Genomic DNA, 21464 nt, shown 5'->3' with positions numbered 1-21464 from the left:
TTATGTGTAATAGAATTAATGGATAATAGAATTCTTCTAAAAAATAATTGCAAATAAAGAAGATTTTTATATATAAGTTTTAGGTTCTTACCAAAAAGATTTTAAGTTTTATAGTTTAATATAGCTGTTTCATTGCTGTTATTCATATGTGCTGTTTCCTATAAAAGCTCTAATAGGTGATTTCTAACTATAAAATTTAAAATCATTCAACCAATCATATTATTTTATCTAAATAATTACCAGTTGGCTAAGTTAGTTAATTTTTTTAAATCTAAATTTAATTTAAATTATGTTTAGAAAAGATGAAATCTGAAATTATTACAATGAGAAGAAATTTCCGTGTAAAGCAATACATACCATTTCTTATTGGTATACTTCTTGGTTGTGTTGTTTCTATTTTCTATATTCCTTTATATAAAGATACTTGTGTTTCTTCTATTAAATCAGAAACTGTTCTTCAAAAGCAATTAACTAAACCAACAGAAGAAATTGAAAATCAATATACCTCTGCTCCAGTTTATGTAAAACCTAAGTCAACACGATTTAACTATGATTTTCGTCCTTATTTTGTATATAGTGAGCTTGGATTTCGTTTTCAATTTATTGTTGCAGTTATGACAACTGAAGAACGACTCATGTCTTATGGGATAGCTATTAATAACACTTGGCTACCATATTTACCTCGTGTGGTTTTTTTCACTGTTTACTCAAAAAATTTAAATTTTCATGAGCACTATAACACTAAACTAAATCTGAACGTAGTACAGTTGTCAGACATTACTGAAGAGTCTACTAAAAGTGAATTTTCTTTTCGAATTTTACAATATATGAAGGACCACTTTATTGATAGCTATAGCTGGTTTATGTTGGTCAGTGATGAAGTTTATATTCGCTCTAATGATATGCTAAAGTTCTTGCATTCTCTAAATAGCTCAGCTGATCTTTACATTGGATACCCAATCCTTAAAAGCCAAAGTATTGCTCTTCCATCAGGTAATTCTAAAAATGAGCCCCCTGGATTTTACTGTGATGATCAAAGTGGTTTTATAATAAGTAGAGCTACATTATTGAAGTTTGAAAGTCTTCCAGTGAAAACCAATATACATATTGGTGAGGCTATTGGAGAGTCATTTTTTAGAACTTCAAAAATAGACTGTATACATGATAAAGAGGTATGAGCTATCCTTTACTTTAGCCATCTAACAATGCACCTCACAGTTAATGATTTTTTTAAAACTTTCACTGTAACATGTTAAATAATACTCAATATCTCTTTTGCATTTATCAAATGTTAGATCTTTTTCACTTTATTATTGATTTTATGACACAAATTTTTTATGGTAAATTATATGCTTAAATGGTATATTAGTTTCAATTCCATAGAGTTAAGTTTTTTTAAAATAAAATTTGGTATGGCTGTAGAGGATTTTATGTGCACAGTTTTAGAATACTTTTTCATTAAAGTTTAAAACTGGTTTGAGCATCTAAAAAAAAGCAAAAAATTGTCAAAATTTACAATTAAGTTAACATGTTTAATATAACTTCACAAGAGACTTTTGGCAACAGAAAAAACAGACAAAAAGCTTAACTTCTAATTTTTAAGTAACTCAAAATCATTAAAACTTTTTTTTACAGTTTTTAACATTTTTATTTTTGCATTAGTTAACAATACTTGTTAAATAAAACGTAACACCCAGAGTTTGTTGTTTTTGTTTATAGAGCATAGATATGCTTTTTTTTGGGACTATAAATTTGCTTTGATGCTTCAATAACAGATTTTACAGTTTAGCTGACTTAAAGTTGTTACAAAGATTTATATACTATAGAGCTTCTGCTAATTATCTTATCAGCAGATGAAATGGAAATTGTAATAGAAGGCTCAATTTCAGTTTAAGATACTTGTACTAAATCTTTTCCACTTTTAAAAACAAGTTGATCTTCGTATTGTTTTGAGTAATCTTGGGTAAAAAGATTTTATTTTTGTTGTTGAGATTCATTTGATTTTAGTTTGATTTATATTTATCTCATTTATCTTTCTCATCATCTATAAACATGCAATTCAGAATGTTTTTCTGTAAATAACAGAATTAATTAATTAATTTGAAAAAATATATTTGAACTACACATAAATTGTCTTAAGCTATAGTGTACTAACTCACTTTTTGGAGCTTCTTAGTTAGAGCTTGAAATGAGATCACCAAATTACAAAATAGGTCATCCAGAGGAAACTGTTGCTCCACCAATCATAGAGAGTTTTTTACTGTAACTATGTATTTATGCAAGAAAGCCACACAGAAAGCCATTGTTTTTTTGGAAGTATAAGTTTTTTTTTAACTAAGTTCTATATGGTTTAAGACAATCTGTATTTAATTGTCATAATCAGCTCTGAAGATGAATTTCCTTCTTTAGTATATGAAAAATGTTTGTATTTAATTTTTATAATCAGCTCTGAAGATGAATTTCCTTCAATATGAAAAATGTTAAGCATCTTGCATGTTTCACATGTAGATGTTCTTGGATACTTCTTTAAGGATTTGTTTATACTAACACTTAAAATATTCTACTGACACTTATAGTTAAATTTTCACTTGCTTCTTTTATGTATCAAAGTACAGTATACTCAGAATCCTTATTTTTGGGAACAATTCATAAAGGCTACATTTATCAACCAAGTTGACTGAAATTTTTGGGAGTTTTATATTTTATCATGAAGAAGCATACTATTGGGTCTTACTAGTTAGCAAGATTAAATTTAAAACCTTCATAACTTCATAATGCCACCATTTGATACATCTAATATATGATATTTTTGTCATGGAGCTCAAATAAAAAGTCTGAGTGCTTTTACCAGCATGCTACTAGCCAGATTATTTGATATGTTTAGTGTATGGTATTTTAAGTCTTGGATCTCATATTTTAGGTCAAAATTATAATCTGGATGATGTTTATATCTAAAAATAGATTTTTTAAGAATTTAATATTCATTTTAACAACATTTATGTAAAACAGTTATGAATCATGTTTTTTGCAACCATAGTAATTTGATATGCTTTGCAATATTGTGTCTGACTTTAAAACATTGTCAATAGATGAGTTAAAATCTGTTATCAACAACAAAAGGATGAGTTTTTACTTGACAAAAAATGTTGAAAGTGTTTAGCTTGATAGTCATTTGTCTGCGCTTTGCATTAGGGCTAGGGATGATTTTTAATGTTTGTTCCAACTTTTACAAGACTATTCTGAGAACTTAACAATCCGTTTCTCTGCTGTCAGCAGAGAAACAATGGTGCCTGCAAGTGTACATCAGATATGTGTCCTGTGAATGTGCACATATCTGATGTACACTTGGGGGCACCATTGTCAATCATAACTTTGTTTGCCAATGATTATTAGGTCATATACTGCAATCTACACTTTGTTCACATTAACAGTTTTATTTAAATCAACATGCTGAATCCCGACCATGTAGAATATTACACTTTTTGTTGATCTTTGTATTACCTTCACTTGAAGTTGTGCTAGAAGATTACCTGTCACAATTCTAACACGTTCTGTTAGCTCTATCTTAGCATATTTCAAGGCTTTTTTAACCTGATTGTCTTCTATCCCTCTATGGGTCTGACCTATAACTAAATGGTCCCTTTAAACAATCCCTTAACTTTTGATGAAGCATCTTAAAAAACATCATATTCTACCAATGGTGCATGACACTATGTTTTTCTAACACTATCTTGATAAGAAAACTTATCTGCCTTCCAATTTATGCTATGTAGGCAAAACTTGATCATAGTTTTTTCAAAAGTGAAACATTCCAAAGTTATTGTGAGACCCTTGAATCTTTTTTATTAATGTTGCAATAGTGACAGAAAGAACCTGAATCCCCATCATTAAATCTAAATTCTTACTGTCTATTATGCTATTTGACCAAATTCAGACATCATTGCATCTTTTACTAAAAATACAATTTTATTTCAACAGTCATTGTGAACTACTAAACTTCAGCTTTCCTTTAGCAGATGAAATAATAATTATTTAGATTTTAATTACAAATAAAATATTTAAAAAAATAATGATTTTAAAAAAGTTAGATCTCATTTCAAAGTAAAAAAAAAACTCTTTCAAACAAACAATATTAGGAAAAAAAAAGATCTAGCTATATAATTAATTTAAAACTTCTGGAATTCAAAACATAAAAAAGTAGCATGCATTTTTTTTGTATGATAAGAAATCTATTTCTCTTATGTCATTTAAAAGTTTATTAGTTCATTACTTTTTTAAATAATTCAGTTCTATCAAGTTCTTTTAAAAAAAACTTGGTGCAAAAAGTTCTAAATTGACAGTTTGAATCAAACAATGCATCGACATAGAGACACAAAAGAACTGCATGGTTCCATCAGCAGACATTCTGATTAATTAAAATGAATGTGGTAGATTTAATAAGGTATGGCTTCTGTCCACACAGTTTGCTCAGTAAAAGCTTGAATGAAATGAATTTAATGGCCTTACCAGCTCAATCACTAGATTTGAATCTAATCAAATCTATTTGGGGTTGGATAGACAAAGAATTAGTCAAGCTCTGAATATGGTGTATACGTAGCCTAAAGCAAGAGCTATATACTATTTGAAAAAGACTTCCAAACAAAATTTGAAACAATTTTGTTAAATCAATTAAAAACGGATGATTACTAAAAAGAATATAGGAGATGTTTTAAATATTATTTTTGATGTTTATTGCTGTTACAACAGTTTTGATTTATCACAGTTCTTTTATGATTTGTTTTATTATTTTTGGCAACATTTAAAAATGTAATTCCATGTTTTAGCATGTACATCCTAATGCAAGATTTATTTAAGAAAATTTTTCTAGAAAAAAAAAAATAATAAAATAAAATTGGTCATTATCTTTTCTTCACAGGTTAAAGATTTGTTTCTTGTTGATAAGTTGAATCCTTTCACAATTGAAACTGTTTCACACAATGAAAATATCAATATGGCACTGCTGCTTTATCCTGTAAAATCTGCTCGTGAGATGGTTGAAATCGATAAACATTTTACATTGAAAAACTTACATGGAACTTTTAAAGACATTAATAATCTTCAACAAAAAATAATCAATATAAGAGAAAAATTACCCGAAGGTAATTTGTTTTGTTTTATTTTAACTACAATTAATCTTTAGGTTTCTTATCTATTTATTTTTTCATTTTACACATTTTTTAGAAATATTATCTTTTAGTTCTTTATGTTTGTATCTATAAAATTTTATTTGTTCTTTGGATAGACAAAAAAATATAGGAAAAAAAAAGTATTCATCTGATGCTCTTATGCTATTCAAAAGATTTAAACTCTTTTAACTGTACATAGACATTAGGTCTTAAAAGGCACTTAATTTGGGGTCTGTTATATACAGCCTGTTGGTGTTTTTGTAAAAGAGAAAACAATCCCTGCAAAGTTTTTAAATAGTAACAAGGTTAATGACAAGAGTTAATTTTCTCTTTTACAAGAACACAGAGACTGTTAGATAACTTTTTGCCAGTTTTTGGTCATTACTTCATCTCTTCTGGGTTTGGCATATTTGCCTGATTGTAACTAGATAACTTCTCAATCATTAAAATTTTATTTAAAAAAGAAAAATTAAATAGCTTTATATCATACTAATATTATGTAACTAAAAGAATCACTTGACCACTTGACACTGGTAAACATAACAATATCATCAAAATAAAACTGAGACTAAAATAAAAAGCTTAATCAGCATTTTTGCCTTACTAATCACATTTGGCTTCATTTGTACCATAGGTATCCACTCAAGTGAGAACAGAATAGTGCAGATAAGTTAATATGGCTAGTGAGCTAGTAAAAGCATAGACTAGTACATGATAAAAGTTGTATGTACTTTCATAATAGTTATTGTTTCATCATTTAAACAGTAATTTCTATTGAATGTAAGTGAATGAAATTACAAAATCTGCATACTTGTATCACATTTTGTCTTTCCATAAAACTGCACCATTGATTGATTTTTCAAAAATAAATTTGCTTGGATATTGATAGCAAAAGTCAAATTTGAACCAACTTTTTACTTTTTTTTTAGTATTTAGTGAAATGGTTGCTTTAGTGAAATGTAGCTTTTTAAAGACTAAAGTACTGATAAACAACATTAAGTAGATTCAGGCTTTAAATAGCTGAGTTGATTCTTATTGATTACTTTTGTAGGGTGATTCTTTTTTACTGTGAATTTTCACGTGCATAAACAAATGGTATTTTTTTCCTAGGTGTTCCTGAGAAATTACTTCATTGGCCTATTGGGTTTCCACATCCTTTCAAACCCTTATCAAGATTTGAAGTTATTGAGTGGATGTACTTTGATCATAAATATCTGTATGGGCACACAGATACTGAGCCAGTTTCCGAATATGATTCTGCCAATAAAAAAGATATTACTGATATATTAAAGGTTGCTCAACAAGCATTGCAGTATCAGCATGGCCCTGCTTCACAGCACCATTATGAATTGGTTAATGGTTATCGTAGATTAGATCCTCAAAGAGGCAAATAGTTTATAAAATATCCTTTTAAAGTAATATAGTTGGATAAGTATCTATTTGGACAATTGTTAGGTGACTCTCAAATGCCTTGAAGTTGGAATAATAGGTATACACAATCTTTAATTCCATTAAAAAATGGTATACATAACCATTTTTTCCACTAAAAAAACTTCCCCTATCTTGCATATCTCAACCATTTTCTTTTTCCTTCCTGAGTTAGTTTATATGGACACATCCAGGCAGTCCAAGCATTTACCTAAAAGCATACTGAATGAAATTACTCAAATAATAATATAAAAAATTTCTGGAATCACATTAAATATTTAAGAATTATCAGTGATATATCAGTAAAACAAATTTCTTTTCAGTTTCATCTTTTGTAAGAATGTAATTGTAATCCTGAATAAGTTTGAGATCTCACTATGCAACATCACAGCAGCTATTGTTAAAGAGTATTTGTCATGGAAATCAGTACTTAGAGAAAACTTTGTAATATAAGTTTTTTTCTCAGAAGTTGCAAAAGATAAAAATTCCATGTTTTAAAAATTTTCTTGGTGCATAATTAGTTGTTAACTATTATTGTTAATTATTATATATTTTGGTGCATAATTAGCAATTTCTTCTACCACTTATTCATCTTTGTCTGCTTCCAGCATAACTTCAGCCATATTTAACTGAACACTTTCTGAAAATCAATCAAGGATAGAGCCACAGTTTAGGGAACTAAATACTTGAAATGAATTGAAATTATATTTTCTCCCTGGGTGTATCAAACCTTCCCTTCTGAAAAAAAATATACTCTGCCTATGTTAAACATTCCATTAGTTCTTAATAGTGTTCCTTGAAATTTTTTTAAAATTCCAAGTTTATTTAGAGGGTCCACCTCAAAATTATAATTCTCAGATTGCTGACACTATTGTCTGAATTTATTTTGTTACTATAGATTCTCTTCAAATTCAATGAATAAAAAAATTCTCATACATTTTAATATCCTTGGTGTTATTATTTATCTCTAATTGCCTCTGCTATCTAAGATTTCAATTACTCATTCAATAGATGTCATCAGACATAAAACAGAAGCTAGATTCTTTAGCTCATTTTGTATTTTTGGAATCTGTTTTGTTTTTTAAACATAATCTAAACAAATGTTTTTAAAGAATAAATAAAATAATTACTAGCTGTCAAAGCTGTTCTAAATGTAACAGTTGTTAATATCATTAGAAACAATTAAAGATCTAAAATGGATTATGGAAGCTTCACTTATAAGAACATATTTCTTACTCCTTCAAAAATGGAAGCTCTGGATGCCACTCCTTCTTCTGCTAAGACTACTAAATAAAAGAAGTTCATCAATAATAATTGAAAACAATCGCTGAGGACAATCTCTTGCAGATCAATTGCTAGTCATCAAGCCTAAAATGGATCTAAAATCACCTAGGGCAAGGTTTGGTATAACATTTAGCAAACCAAAGTTTCAATTATTAGCCTGTCCACAAGTCTGATTAATAGCCTTTTCAGATCTTATTGAGTCAGACTCATAGTTTATGTTTTACTGCAGCTAGATCCACAGTTCTAACAGAAGAAGTTGAAAAAAATAAAAGATACTATCATCATAGAAAGCAGCAACCAAATTTGCAAAAAAGCAAAAGAGTTGCAAAATAACTGAACAATTTTTAAATCTATGTGTATGCAATTTTTCTTTTGAATTCAATTTTTTTATTCATATAAACTTTAAGTAAAAGTAAAATAAAAAAAGAAGCTCAATAAAAGATGATAAACTTATATGATTTTTTTTTAGAACTCTAGAATCTATCCAAGATAATAGATAGTATATACAATGAATCAGAAACTTATTATAAATAAATTGTCATTCAAGAATGCAAAATTTCAAATAGGTGGTGGGCTCCCTAAATGATGTTTAATCCAAAACTTTGCTGTAAATTTTATTTCAGCAGATGGAATGAAAATATTTTAGAGACAAACATGTTCTGCAAATTTAAAAATCATGAGGCTTTTGATGCACCCTATTCCTTTTAATTTATCAATTAATGCACAATCAAAGGAACAGAAGCCAGATTTAAATGTACACTTAAGCAAGAAAAATATTCCTATTATTCCTAATTTTCTCATACACATTCAGTTGAAAGACACATCTTTCAACTGAATGTGTATGAGAAGTGCAGTGAGGAACTTCCATATGATAGTTTACAAACTCTTTGAATCTAGCAGAGGTATGAAAGTAGGTAATTCAAGGCTTTGTTACACTAAAATTCCATGTTATTAGGTCTGATAGCTGTTTAGCATTAGGATTTACTTTTGGTGTTCTTTTTACTCTGAGACTACTATCTCTAATTTGAGTTACCTCATGTCCTACTCCTCGTATGTTAAGAATTCTGTTTACAGTTTTTCTTCTGCATTTTTGCTCTAAAGCATGGATTATAAAATTGCTTCAGAATGTGCATACCACGCTAATTGTCTAATTGTTGGCATAACAATATCTAAAACATTTTACTCTAAGTAACTCTACTTGATAAGACTTGTCTAGGTCCCTAAACCCAACTTGATTGAACTTTACCATTAAACCATATAAACACTAACAATGAAATTCACAATTGTTTTTAATTTCTCTAGATTTGTACCAGTAAGGCCATGATTAGACACCCAAATCCTGCAAAATGAAAGTGTTGTTATTAGCCATCTAATGTGACAGACTGGTCCAATTTCCAGCAAACAATCCTAACTAATCTTCTATTTAATTTTTTTTTTCTACCCATTGCATGACTTCGCCTACCCTACCAGTATTGACATTTGTGCTATCTCCTCCAATAGCCATGAGATTTTGATTTTTACTGTTTTACCAGTCAACTAAGTGATCTGCAATAGTTTCAGCTCTTTTTTTACTATTGATCATATCTGGAATATAAGAAAAAAGATGTACAACCTTGATATAGACTTTGTTGCGGAGATCTTAGTAATGTTCTTCTTTAATGAGACTAGGAAAATTCTTTTATTTACCTTTATAGACATTTTGTGGCATCTACTCTCCTGTCAAAAAAAAGACCAGACAAGGGTTTTTTTCTAAGTCTACCTCAAACTGATTGTCTAATACTTTTGCCAATTTTTCCTGAGCCCTTTTTACCTAATTATGATCTATAATAAGATGGCAATCACTCTAACCTATGCATCTATCTGCTGTAGCTATTTCAGCATCTTCTTAAACTTGTTTAAACTTGTTTAAACTTGTTTGGTGTCTCATGCTAGCCAGAGCAATATTTTTAATACTCATAGTATTATGAGTTAAACATTTTTGATTCAGAGAAGATTTATATTGAGTTTGATTATCAACTTGGATTGTTTTCTGACCACTATCATCTTTAAATGATGAAGAGCAGCTGTTTATATAAATTGTTTTATTTAAATCTTTCTTTTTCAGCTTTTTTACCAAGTCCAATACTAAAATCAACAGCTTAAAATTGTTTTTTCATGAATAACAACAGATGATGTAAAAAATGCATTTGCTTTCAACCATTGGCCGAGTAAAGTGGGTAACATATCATTTACTAGACGATCTACAGTATAGTTCCTAATATTTTTTATTATTAATTTCTCTTAAAAAAATACCGTATCTTAGCATATCTCAAGCTGTTGGAAGCTCAGATGCATAAAGTTCTTTTTCAATTTCTACAAGATTGCTCATTTTAATAGATAATACATTCCTTGTTCTTTTTGACATTTTTAATGTCAAAATGTTTCTGGAGCTTTCCTTTTGGTCTTATTATGATATTAATTTTCAAAGAAAAAAAAAAAGAAAACTTAAAAGTTATTGGTAATAACCAAAATAAGTGAATTTAGAATCAAAATTTACCAAGCTAGCACTAAAATGATTTCTTTTATCAAAATATCACTTTTAATCTTTTTTCGAAATTTGAAAAAGTTCATTTTACCTTAAAAATTAACACACCCTAATATATTATTCTTAACAAAATTATCTTATAATTTTAACTAATAATATAAGTTTATCTAAAACAAAAATCAAAATCACATAATTCACACAGTAAACATTCAATATTTTATGGTCAATGAGGGTTGTCTAACAGTTGTCTAATTAAGTTAAATTTTTTTACAGATTTTTTTTTTATGATTGAAATAATATATGGGTTTGGGAGCTAAACTTTTGAAGATAAAAGTTATAAAGGATACCACAATAAAAGTTATAAACGATACCATATACAGTTGGGTGGCCCTTAAGCTGAATACAACTGAGATTACTATAAATTCATATAGTTACATATAGAACATATTCTGCTCCTATGTTTTGAAAACTTTGATACTAACTGATTATTGTTATTAAAATTTTTAAAACTTAGGAGCAGAATATGTTATTGACATGTATGAAGGTAGAAAAGGATTCAATGTAAAGGAGTTGAAAAGAGTGAACTTGTTAAAGCCATTTGCAAGTATCGAAGCCTTGCAAATGCCAGCAGCTACAGAGCAGAAAGGAATCCACCTTATTCTTCCTGTTCTCAAGTAAGTTTGTTTAAAAATGTTATAAATTATATGTTGTTAAGTTCTATAAAAAATTTAGTCCTAATTTAAAGATTTTCACTAAAAAGTCTTGAGTATTTTGATACTTTGTTCAATTTTTAGTCGCAATACAAACATTATTTTGTTAAATTGTTATATAACAATAGATAACAAACAATAGTTTGTCAGGTTGTTAGATAGTATGCTTTGTCTATTTGCAAGTGAGACAACTGAAAGCAATTATCAGGCCAATTTTGGAGTACTATGTGGCTAATATTTTTGTTTGTAATAGAAAAAAAAATTTGAAACTTGTTTTTGATAATCCTGATTTTATACAATACTATTTATAAAAATTTTTACTCTAGCTATTTAACATTTCCTTTAAAAAAAGTTTATTTTTTAAGCTTTATTATAAACTTGTGTTGTCTTTATTATAAACTTGCTTGAGCTGTTACCTAACTCCTTGAAAATTTTTACAAACCTACTTTTACTTTAAATTATTACCTTAAACATTTTATTTAAAGTCACTTTTTTCATAAACAAAGATAAGTTATTGTAATAAAAAAGTATAAAAACAGTAATTCTTGTACTGTGCATAGATCCTAATATTGATCTTTAATTTTTCTCCTCTTCTCCCCCTTTTCAAATCAAAACAACTCACTCCAAGCCTCCCCCTCTGCTCCCAAAAACCTTTTTTCAAGTTTAGTTTTCAAGTGTTAGGAGTACAATTGATGTGTGCTTTGTTTTTGTTAAATTTTTATATTATTTAGTCTTTTTATAAGATCAGTTTTTGGCAACTATTTTGTAGAGAAGATGTTGCCCAGCATGAGCATTTTCTACAAATGTACAAACGTGTCTGTTTACAAACTGGTGAAAATGTTGTTCTTCTCACTGTCTTTATAAACATTCGCTTTGGTCAATTTGAAGGTGAAGATAAAGATGATCCATTTCTTGATTCTAAAAATCTTATTGCAAGGTATATTAAAAAGGATTTTTTATTTTTCAACTTTTAATATAGTGTCTAACATTTTGTCATTAAAAAAACATTTCATATTCTCATTAGAATATTACAGAGCTTTAGCTATGTATACAGTGTATTAAAAAACTTCTAAAAAAAACCCTGAATGACTTCTGATTTTTTGTATACTTCTTTTTTTGGTAGTATAACTAATTCTACTAATTTTTAAAGATTAGTGGAATTTTTGAAAAATTTAAAAGATTAAGTGAAAAATGTTTTCTGCATCTCCATAATACTTTCTTATTTTAAAATTTAATATCTTTGTAAAGTGGTTTCTTAAAAGAAATTTTTCTCACCAGCACTGTTTTCTTCCTGTTTTATGATAGCATAAGTAGTTTAAATCTAGATTTACAAATAAATTTTTTCCATTTTGGAAATTTAAACTTTTTTTTTTTATTAACTTAATAATCTTTCAGAATTGCTAAAAAAAACTTGTGAAAACTAACTTTATGCTTTTATTGTCTTAAAAAGATACAAACAATCATACATGTGGGCGCAGCTTCCTTGGTTGCAGGTAGGGGTTAAAAAGGCTTCTCCAACCCTTTTAATGGATATTGTTTCAATGAAGTTGCCATCAAATGCTTTGATATTCTTGGTTAACTTAGCAGTGGACTTCACAATTAACTTCCTTAATCGTTGTCGTGTAAATGTTGTAAATGGGATGCAGGTTTGTGTTCACAATTAAAAATATTTTAAAGAATTATTTTCTAAGTATATATTAATAATTTTACATTAAAAGCATGGTATATATGCGGTAACAAAACTTTATATCATTCCTACAAAAGCTGTAATTATAAAAAAAACAGAAATAAAAATTGTATACTCTGCATATACAAAGATTAAGTATATTTATTATCATTGGGAAGCAAATATAAAGACAAAATAATTAATATGCAAAAAGATTGAGAAATTTGTTACAAAATCTCCGCAACAAAGTCTACATCAAGGTTGTACTTGAAGCAAAGTCAGTCCTGTATTACACAATTTGTATCATGAGAAAATAACAATATATTGTAAATAAACATATGATAGGTAATAAAAACAAAATTTGTAATTAGTTTAATGCTGGTAACATTTACGTAGTTCTAAATTTACATAGTTCTAAAAGAATGGCTCCACTTAAGGACTTTATTCAAAAAGTAACTTAATCATAAATTATCTGCTCTTAATCTAAATATAAATATTGTAATAGCCACTGGAAAGACTGAATGTGCAGAGACCATTAAAGAATCCATAGAAATGAAGGATTTCACAGGAGAATATTTAGAAGAAAACCTCTATCTAAAGCAAATCAGAAAAAGTTACTGGTGTTTATTGTATATTGTAAATCAATTTAAGTACTTTAGATGGAATAGTGTGGGAAAAAATGTATTTATTTGTATATAGAACTATATTTGAGCATTTTTTAAATGCCCAAATATACTTCTTTCATTACTAGTCCATTTATATTAATATGATCACCAGTAGTTTTACCACATCATTACTCTACCTCCAAAACAACCCCATACCATGATACTACCTCCACCATGTTTTACAATTGACACCACACTGTTTCATCATCTGTTCACTAATTTTCATTATCTGTTCACTAATTTTACTTTGAACAAATACTCTTCTCTTTAAACCAAAAGTTTGGAACTTTGAGTTGTTAGTCCAAAGAACATGTTTCCAGTCATCAACAATCAATTGTTCATGTTTTTTTGTCTGCTATAAGCTTTTTCTCTTATTTTTGGAGCAAAGAAGTAGTTTCCTTGCAGCTATTATACCACCAACCCCTTCTTCCATCAATTATCTTTTCACATTTGTCATGCATGTATATGTATGTATGTATGTATGTATGTATGTATGTATGTATGTATGTATGTATGTATGTATGTATGTATGTATGTATGTATGTATGTATGTATGTATGTATGTATGTATGTATGTGTGTATGTATGTATGTGTACACACATACATGCACACATACATAAATACATATGTGTGTATGTATGTATGTGTACACACATACATACATACATACACACACATACATACATACATACATACATACATACATACATACATACATACATACATACATACATACATACATACATACATACATACATACATACATACATACATACATACATACATACATACATACATACATACATACATACATACATACATACATACATACATACATACATACATACATACATGCATACATACATACATACATACATACATACATACATACATACATGCATACATACATACATACATACATACATACATACATACATACATACATACATACATACATACATACATACATACATACATACATACATACAAAGTTTTAATTATGAACTATGTTTTGTCAATAACTATCTTTAAAAATACAAATATATCATATTTGATTTCTAGTTTAGTATTTTTTTTTTGCCACCTCTTGCTTTTGTAACTTTGCTACGATATGCGAGGAACTCTTTGTTTTTTATTTTGAGTCATAATATTACTTAATATTGCCCATGACTGAAGAATTAGATTAAAGCATGATCAGCTGTGTAAGTTGCTAAAAGAACTTTTTGATCCTTTCAATCGTTGTAGGAATTGTTCCATCTTGTTTCAATATCTTGAATTACCCTTTTCTTATTTGTACCAACTTGTTCCTGAATTGCTTCTAATTTTGCTGTTGCTGTTGGTGAATGTTGAAAATATTGCAAGAGCTCTGCAACAAGTTAAACTATATTTGAAAGATTTTTGTGACAAAATTTGTTTCATGTAAACATAATTGTATTATATGTATAAAACATGACATTGACTTAAAACCATTGTCTCTAACACCAGCTACAATATTGGCTTTAGATATTTTACATTTTGCGGAATTAAATAGTTAATCTTATATTTGTGGAACAATAGTTTCACTAAAATCACTACTAATGGGTTTTTGATAGTTAGGACATATCCCTTCAATTAACTTTCAAAAGATCTTCTAAAGTGGTATATGGTTGAATGTCCAATTCCATAATTTCTCTATTGTCATTGTGGATTTTGATTGCTCTATGTTCATTAATATCCCAAACTTTTTTTAAAAAAAGTTTCAAATGATGTTAATTGTTTTCTTATTTCAGTATTGCTTGATGTAGAGGTGGTAGATGCTTCAAACATTTTTTTCAGCTTATTTTTTTTTTTGTAAATGATGCTTAACTGCACTATTTTAAAATGTTTTTGTTTAATTCCGACCTCTAAAAACTAATGTTTTGTTTTTCAAACAAAATTTTTAAACCTGATATAATGTTTTAAAAAACATTTTTTAATATAAACTATTTAAATTAGCCACAACTTTGTAGTCATTAAATTTTTCAAGTTTTACTTATATAAATTCCTTAATAATTGCTATTTTCATTTTTGTCTATTAAATTAAGGGAGTAAAGTTCTCACATATGGTCCAAGAAGGCTGTAACCCCAGCTTGATGTTCCGGAGAAACCCTCTGGAGGGAGTGATATATACACACCCCTGATATCAAAAATGCAAAAATTTAAATCAAACTATTTTGTCCTAGAAAAAAAACATCTTTAAAATTCTCAGTTTTTAACACATGCTGTTTGAATGATTGCTTCATATACTTTGCATTTATTACAGTATAAGTAATTCTTTCTATTGAATTATGAAATTTTACCTTTGATTTGATAATAGAAATATGACTTATAAAGCTTTTTGTCTGCAAAAAGTTTTTTTTTTTTTTAAACTCAATTTTAATTACACAAATTGAATAACTTCTTACTTTTCCATTTTTATGGCATAAGTAATTTCTATCAAATCTTTCAAATAGAACTTTAATTTATATCAACCATAAGTATTTTTGTGGTGGTGGTTAGTAGAACTTTCAAATTTGTGTTTTTATCAAGTTTCTGGGAAATTGCTGTTGCTCATTTAGTTTGCACATCAAGTGACAACAAAACTCACTAGTTTGAAAATGCACCTTTCTAGTAAAGATCAATGACAAACACAAATGGCCATAAAATTTATGTTGCATATTTGGACTATTTCTATTGCAATTTACAAATGTCTACTGTTATAGTCCACAACACAGAGTTGTAGCCATTTTCCATATTCAGGATGGCTGTTTGCTCTTTTGTATCGCTCCCAGTGAGAATGAAAGCTGTGATGAAGAAATTCGGTTGCTTGTTCACTGAACTTACCTAGAGGCTCTTTTTGTTTTTCAATGAATGGTGCAATGTGATAGAACACAGAATGAACTTTGGGAGTCACACTTACCCTTTCTAAGTCTGTAAATGAGCTCTTAAATTCAGTAATTCTTGGGCATAGTTCTCATCAAGAGATGTTCCAAAACAGGAAGAAACAACTTTTCCGAATTTTTTTAAAGTGTCAATGATGCCAAAAATTTGGAAAACACAATTCTGTTCACCAAGCCTTTGAAGCACATCAATGTTTTTCAGTAGTTTGTGGCAGTCATTTCCTGCAAAGTGACTTCCATGAAAAGGCTGGATTTTAATGTGAAGTGCAGTAGGCCATTCTTCTGCCTTTGACACCTGTCTTTCAATGCTTTGTAGAGGAGGTTCACCACTCCCAGAAGAAGATGTAGTTCCATGGGTGGAATCAAGTCAAACACAAGTTTGCTATTTGACTTAGAGATAAGAGGCTCATGGACTACATTATTGAAATCTTTTGCTTTTTTCATGTCTTTTCCAGCAGCTTTGAAAGCTTCAAAGCAATTTCAAAGTTATTCAAATGTATGAAGATTTCCACAATTTTCCAAATTTCGCAACTCAGTGTCACACCATGTACATGGGTGACACTGACTGCAAACCACAGAGAATGTTTGCCAATTTCAAGTCACATGACACAAAAAATGGAACATTTTCAGGACAGAACAAGGTCAAAAGTTTCTTAACATTATCATAATTTTCTGGTAAATCTTCAGCAACTGCAACAAGAAGTTATTGTTTTACACTACTGTCTGCTGCAGTTTGGCAAGTCAAGGTCTTTTTGCTGGGGTGGGCATGGAATGGGACTATTTGTATTGAGCTCATGAATGCCCAGACTGATTTTGAAAAAGCCACCACTATTATCCAACCCCAGCTTGACAAGATGTTCTGAGTATATTTTTCTCTGTGTCAAGATCGCATTTTGAATCTCTTTAAGATTCTTGCAGTGTACAACAATTTGTTGCCTTGTTTTTGTTTGATCCAGGGAAATATCAATTGCACTCTGAGAAAAATAATTGGTAAGTTGACTTCCAAGTTGCATAAACTTTGCTCTATAATTTGGTTCAGCAACTGGTGATTTTGTAACTTGATTCAGAGTGGTGGCAAGTTTTTTAATGCCTGAATTAGACATCCCTGTGTTTGACTGAATTTGCACTAAATCCTCTGCTCTCAGCTTTGGCTTACTACCAAAAAGGTTTTTTGAGCAAAAAGGACCTAGAATTACATTGAAGTATTTTTGTAATAGTGGACATATTTAAGATATTATTTGTATTTTCTAAAACTAAGAGTTTGAAATAATGAATAATAAATAATTCTTTTATTTTCAATCTTAGAAGAAATAACTTGTATTGAAGCAAAAATAAAATGTTTTCTATTTTTCTCAAATCCATCTCATAAAATATTTCAAAGTAATGTTAGCTTAAAACATTACCTTGTGTAAGAGGAAGAGGTCTACCACCTTTTGCCTGTGTGACTCTGATAGTTCCATGTGGTGAAGCATCTTTAGAAGTGATACCTGAAGATGCAATTTGTTCACCTACTGTGGGGTCTGCTAAAGCAAGTTGGATCATGTTTTCTCTGAAGGTATATTGAATGCAATTATGTGTCAATCCTTTTCCAATTACTGTCAAGCAAAATGAGCATCGTCTTTCAACTTTTGCAGATTGAGAAGTGTTCAAATTTTCTAAGGGGTGTTTTTCATTCAGCTTTATATGGCCAAATTTTTAGATCAGGCAATCACAAATCTGACACCTTGTAGTGGGGTGAATGACTATTGTTGAAAACTGAAAAAGAGTTGTAAGACTGATATTCCCTCCATTGTGCTTTCTTTGAAGAAAAATTCTGCAACTGTCACAAATGCCTTCAGGCGCTCTTGCATCATAAAAGTTAATTTGACACGAATAATGCTCTTTGATTCTTTCAATCAGAAATGGTTTAAGACTTCAAGTACACTTTTTCATACAAAGCATACACGCAGTCTTCCTGCATTCTTCATGTGATTTTATTGTATTTGGCATTTTCAAACTAGTGAGTTTTGTTGTCACTTGATGTGCAAACTAAATGAGCAACAGCAGTTTCCCAGAAACTTGATAAAAACACAAATTTGAAAGTTCTACTAACCACCACCACAAAAATACTTATGGTTGATATAAATTAAAGTTCTATTTGAAAGATTTGATAGAAATTACTTATGCCATAAAAATGGAAAAGTAAGAAGTTATTCAATTTGTGTAATTAAAATTGAGTTTTAAAAAAAAAAAAACTTTTTGCAGACAAAAGCTTTATAAGTCATATTTCTATTATCAAATCAAAGGTAAAATTTCATAATTCAATAGAAAGAATTACTTATACTGTAATAAATGCAAAGTATATAAAGCTATCATTCAAACAGCATGTGTTAAAAACTGAGAATTTTAAAAATGTTTTTTTTTCTAGGACAAAATAGTTTGATTTAAATCATGTGTTCTTTTAAAATTAGTCACATGCTTTAGTTATCACCTATTAGCATCTTCAAAAAGCTCCTAAACATTAATTTGATAAAACTAGTGAAATATGGAAAATCAAGTTTACCAACCAAAACTATTGGATATCAAAAGATTTAGTATTGACTGTATCCTTAATCATGATCATGTCTCCACATGCAGAGCTTAATGTGTCATTTGAAAAAAATGGCTCTTTTAGTTTGCATGTGGAGAGATTGACCAAAAATATATCCCAAAATTTGTCCAAAGAATACTTCTATCAAAGGGTGTTCACATCTTATAGAGGCTATCACAAAGTCCAGATCTTAACCCGATTGAAAGTCTTGGGGGCCATTTAAATAGAAAACTTGAAGAAAAAAATCCAACAAACATGATATTCTCACAGAAATTTATAAAGCTTGGAGTGAAATGCACACCATTTCATTAAGCTTGTGGACTTATTCCTGACTAATCAGTGTAAGAAAAAAAAAAAGTTCTGCATAGTTAACATAAATAATGATAAAAACAAAAAATAAACAGCACTCAACATGTTTGCAATAATGTTGGGTGGTATTTTATTATTATAAACTATATAGGAACCTGACTATATAAATCTTTTTGTGTTCTTAAAAAATGGTTTAAAAATTAAAAGAATAATTTTTTTTTTAAAAATTTTAATTTTTTACCTTCTATGTTTCAGGTTTTCTTTCCAATTCCATTTGCTGAATTTAATCCATTGCTAGTTTATAAAACAAAACATCAACCAGCTTTTGTAGACATACACCGTAACAATGGATTTTGGGATAGATCTACAGACGATGTTGCATGCTTTAACAATAAAGATTATAAAGATATTCGAATGCTGCTTAATGATTTTCTTGATGAAAATCAACCCAATAGCAACTTGCTTGAAATTTTTAAGAAGTCTCATTTATCAGTATTCAGAGCAGTAGATTCTGATCTTAGGCGTCGTTATACTCCAGTTACATGTAATGTCTCAGATACTATCCATTACTCTAAATGCGTTGCTGAAGCTGGTCCAAGAACTGGCTCTCGTATTCAGCTAGCTCAGATTATTTTTCAAAATGAAAGATCTAATTAGATATATTTAAAAGATTTATTTTTTAAAAGCATTTTGAAAAATGAATTTAAATCAGTCATAATTGAACTGAGTGAACTTAATTAGATCATGTTATAAATAGTTTTAAATTAGCAATAAATATTTTTGTTTCTCAAAAAAACTTTTTTTAAATGTTTCCTTTTGTGAAGCACATTTTTTTAGAGTTTAAATTAGATTTGCACCTGTTATTTTGTTTTCTCAGATATATTTTATTATCTTTTACTTTGTCAACTGTTTTCTTTATTAGTTTGTAATAATTTAACTTTATTTTTATTTGTCTATTTACAAACATTAAGGTGGAGATTACAGTCAACGAAATATTATTTTCTATTTCTATTTAAATTGTTATATTTATTAAAATGTAAAGTATAATAACAATAATGATTGTTATAAAAACTGTTATGAATAAAAGAAATTTACTTTAGCATGTTTCTAAATTGAAATTTTTAAAAAAAATTAAAACAAGACTTCATTATGGCTTTTAGTTGTTTTAAATCTATAATTAACTGTTTAATTGCGAATTTACTTGCAATTTTTAGAGTATTAAAAGATGTTATTTTACAAGCTTTAAATATGGCAGATATTACATGCTGCTGTTGTACAATGCAGATTATTTATTTGGTATTAAGTATGGTATAAACGTTTCTATCTATATTGGTGTTGTATTATTTTTATATTTATATTGGCATGGGTGCTTTGTTATGCACTACAAGACAATAGTAGTGCTAATATATTTTATATCTTTAAATTTGTAGGTGTTTATATTTATTATTAATATTCAGGAAAACTAAGAAACTAAAAGAATATGATATAAAATATATATAAATGAAATTATATTTTTTCCTATTTTGTTTTTAGCTATTTTTATCTGTTAACAATAACAAGAAATCTAATCTCCATGCTTTAGTTCTCTTATTTCCATTACTCAGTACTTTAGTTAAATTTTATCATGAAAAGAATTCTCCATTATTTTTATATTGGGAACAGGCAGGAGGATGCACTATAGGACAAAATTTGTATAATGCTTATATTTTACTGCAATTCTTTATAAATAGTTTGTTGATTGAAAAATAGAAAAAATTAGCAATTAATTTTCATTATATTCTACAACAAAACATATGCATGTGACTTACGTCATTTTTTAACTTTTTTTGAAATGGTTCCTTCAAACTAATCTGGCCCCATTGGAGGCATAAAGGGAGAGTTTAGGACACTACTTCAGCTGTTTAAGGCAACCTGAGACTTTTTTTGCTCACTGAGAAGTTTTTATGCTCACTTTCTTTGAGAAAAATAGTAAAAAAATAAAAAATGAAGAAATAATTTATATCTTAAAAACCATTTAGTATTAATATCATTCAAAAACTTCTATTACAATCATATCAAAGTTTTTAAATTTTTTTAAATCAAGCTTAATATATATATATCTTATTTCTTTTCCAGATTCTACCACTGAATTTTAAATTCAATCAAAATTTGGGACTTTTTTGTTACTTAGTTTCTTTCTTTCATTAAGGTATTTAAGGGAATGGTCTTTTAATTTCTGGTAACACAATTTTAGACAATTCAATTCT

At 28.5% G+C, this 21464-nt stretch overlaps 1 protein-coding gene and 1 pseudogene across 1 annotated transcript; one reads left to right on the top strand and one right to left on the bottom strand.

The window, feature by feature from the left end:
- Nucleotides 1-298: 298 nt before the first annotated feature.
- Nucleotides 299-20014, top strand: LOC145190784 (chondroitin polymerizing factor 2, non-catalytic subunit-like). Its single transcript, XM_080067688.2, has 7 exons — nt 299-1172; nt 4916-5138; nt 6276-6551; nt 10916-11075; nt 11881-12048; nt 12562-12757; nt 19474-20014. Exons 1-7 carry the CDS (start codon nt 303-305, stop codon nt 19873-19875), a joined length of 2295 nt encoding a protein of 764 aa, XP_079923814.2. The 5' UTR covers nt 299-302; the 3' UTR covers nt 19876-20014.
- LOC149887011 (uncharacterized) lies at nt 9239-10182 on the bottom strand (annotated as a pseudogene).
- Nucleotides 20015-21464: the final 1450 nt, after the last annotated feature.

Source organism: Hydra viridissima, unplaced genomic scaffold, assembly GCF_058129835.1.
Source record: "Hydra viridissima isolate aposymbiotic clone 2 unplaced genomic scaffold, HvirCarnegie_v1 scaffold_6, whole genome shotgun sequence".
In the NCBI taxonomy this organism is placed as follows: domain Eukaryota; kingdom Metazoa; phylum Cnidaria; class Hydrozoa; order Anthoathecata; family Hydridae; genus Hydra; species Hydra viridissima.
Note: the sequence above shows the minus strand (reverse complement) of the source record. Positions and strands in the feature narration are given on the sequence as shown.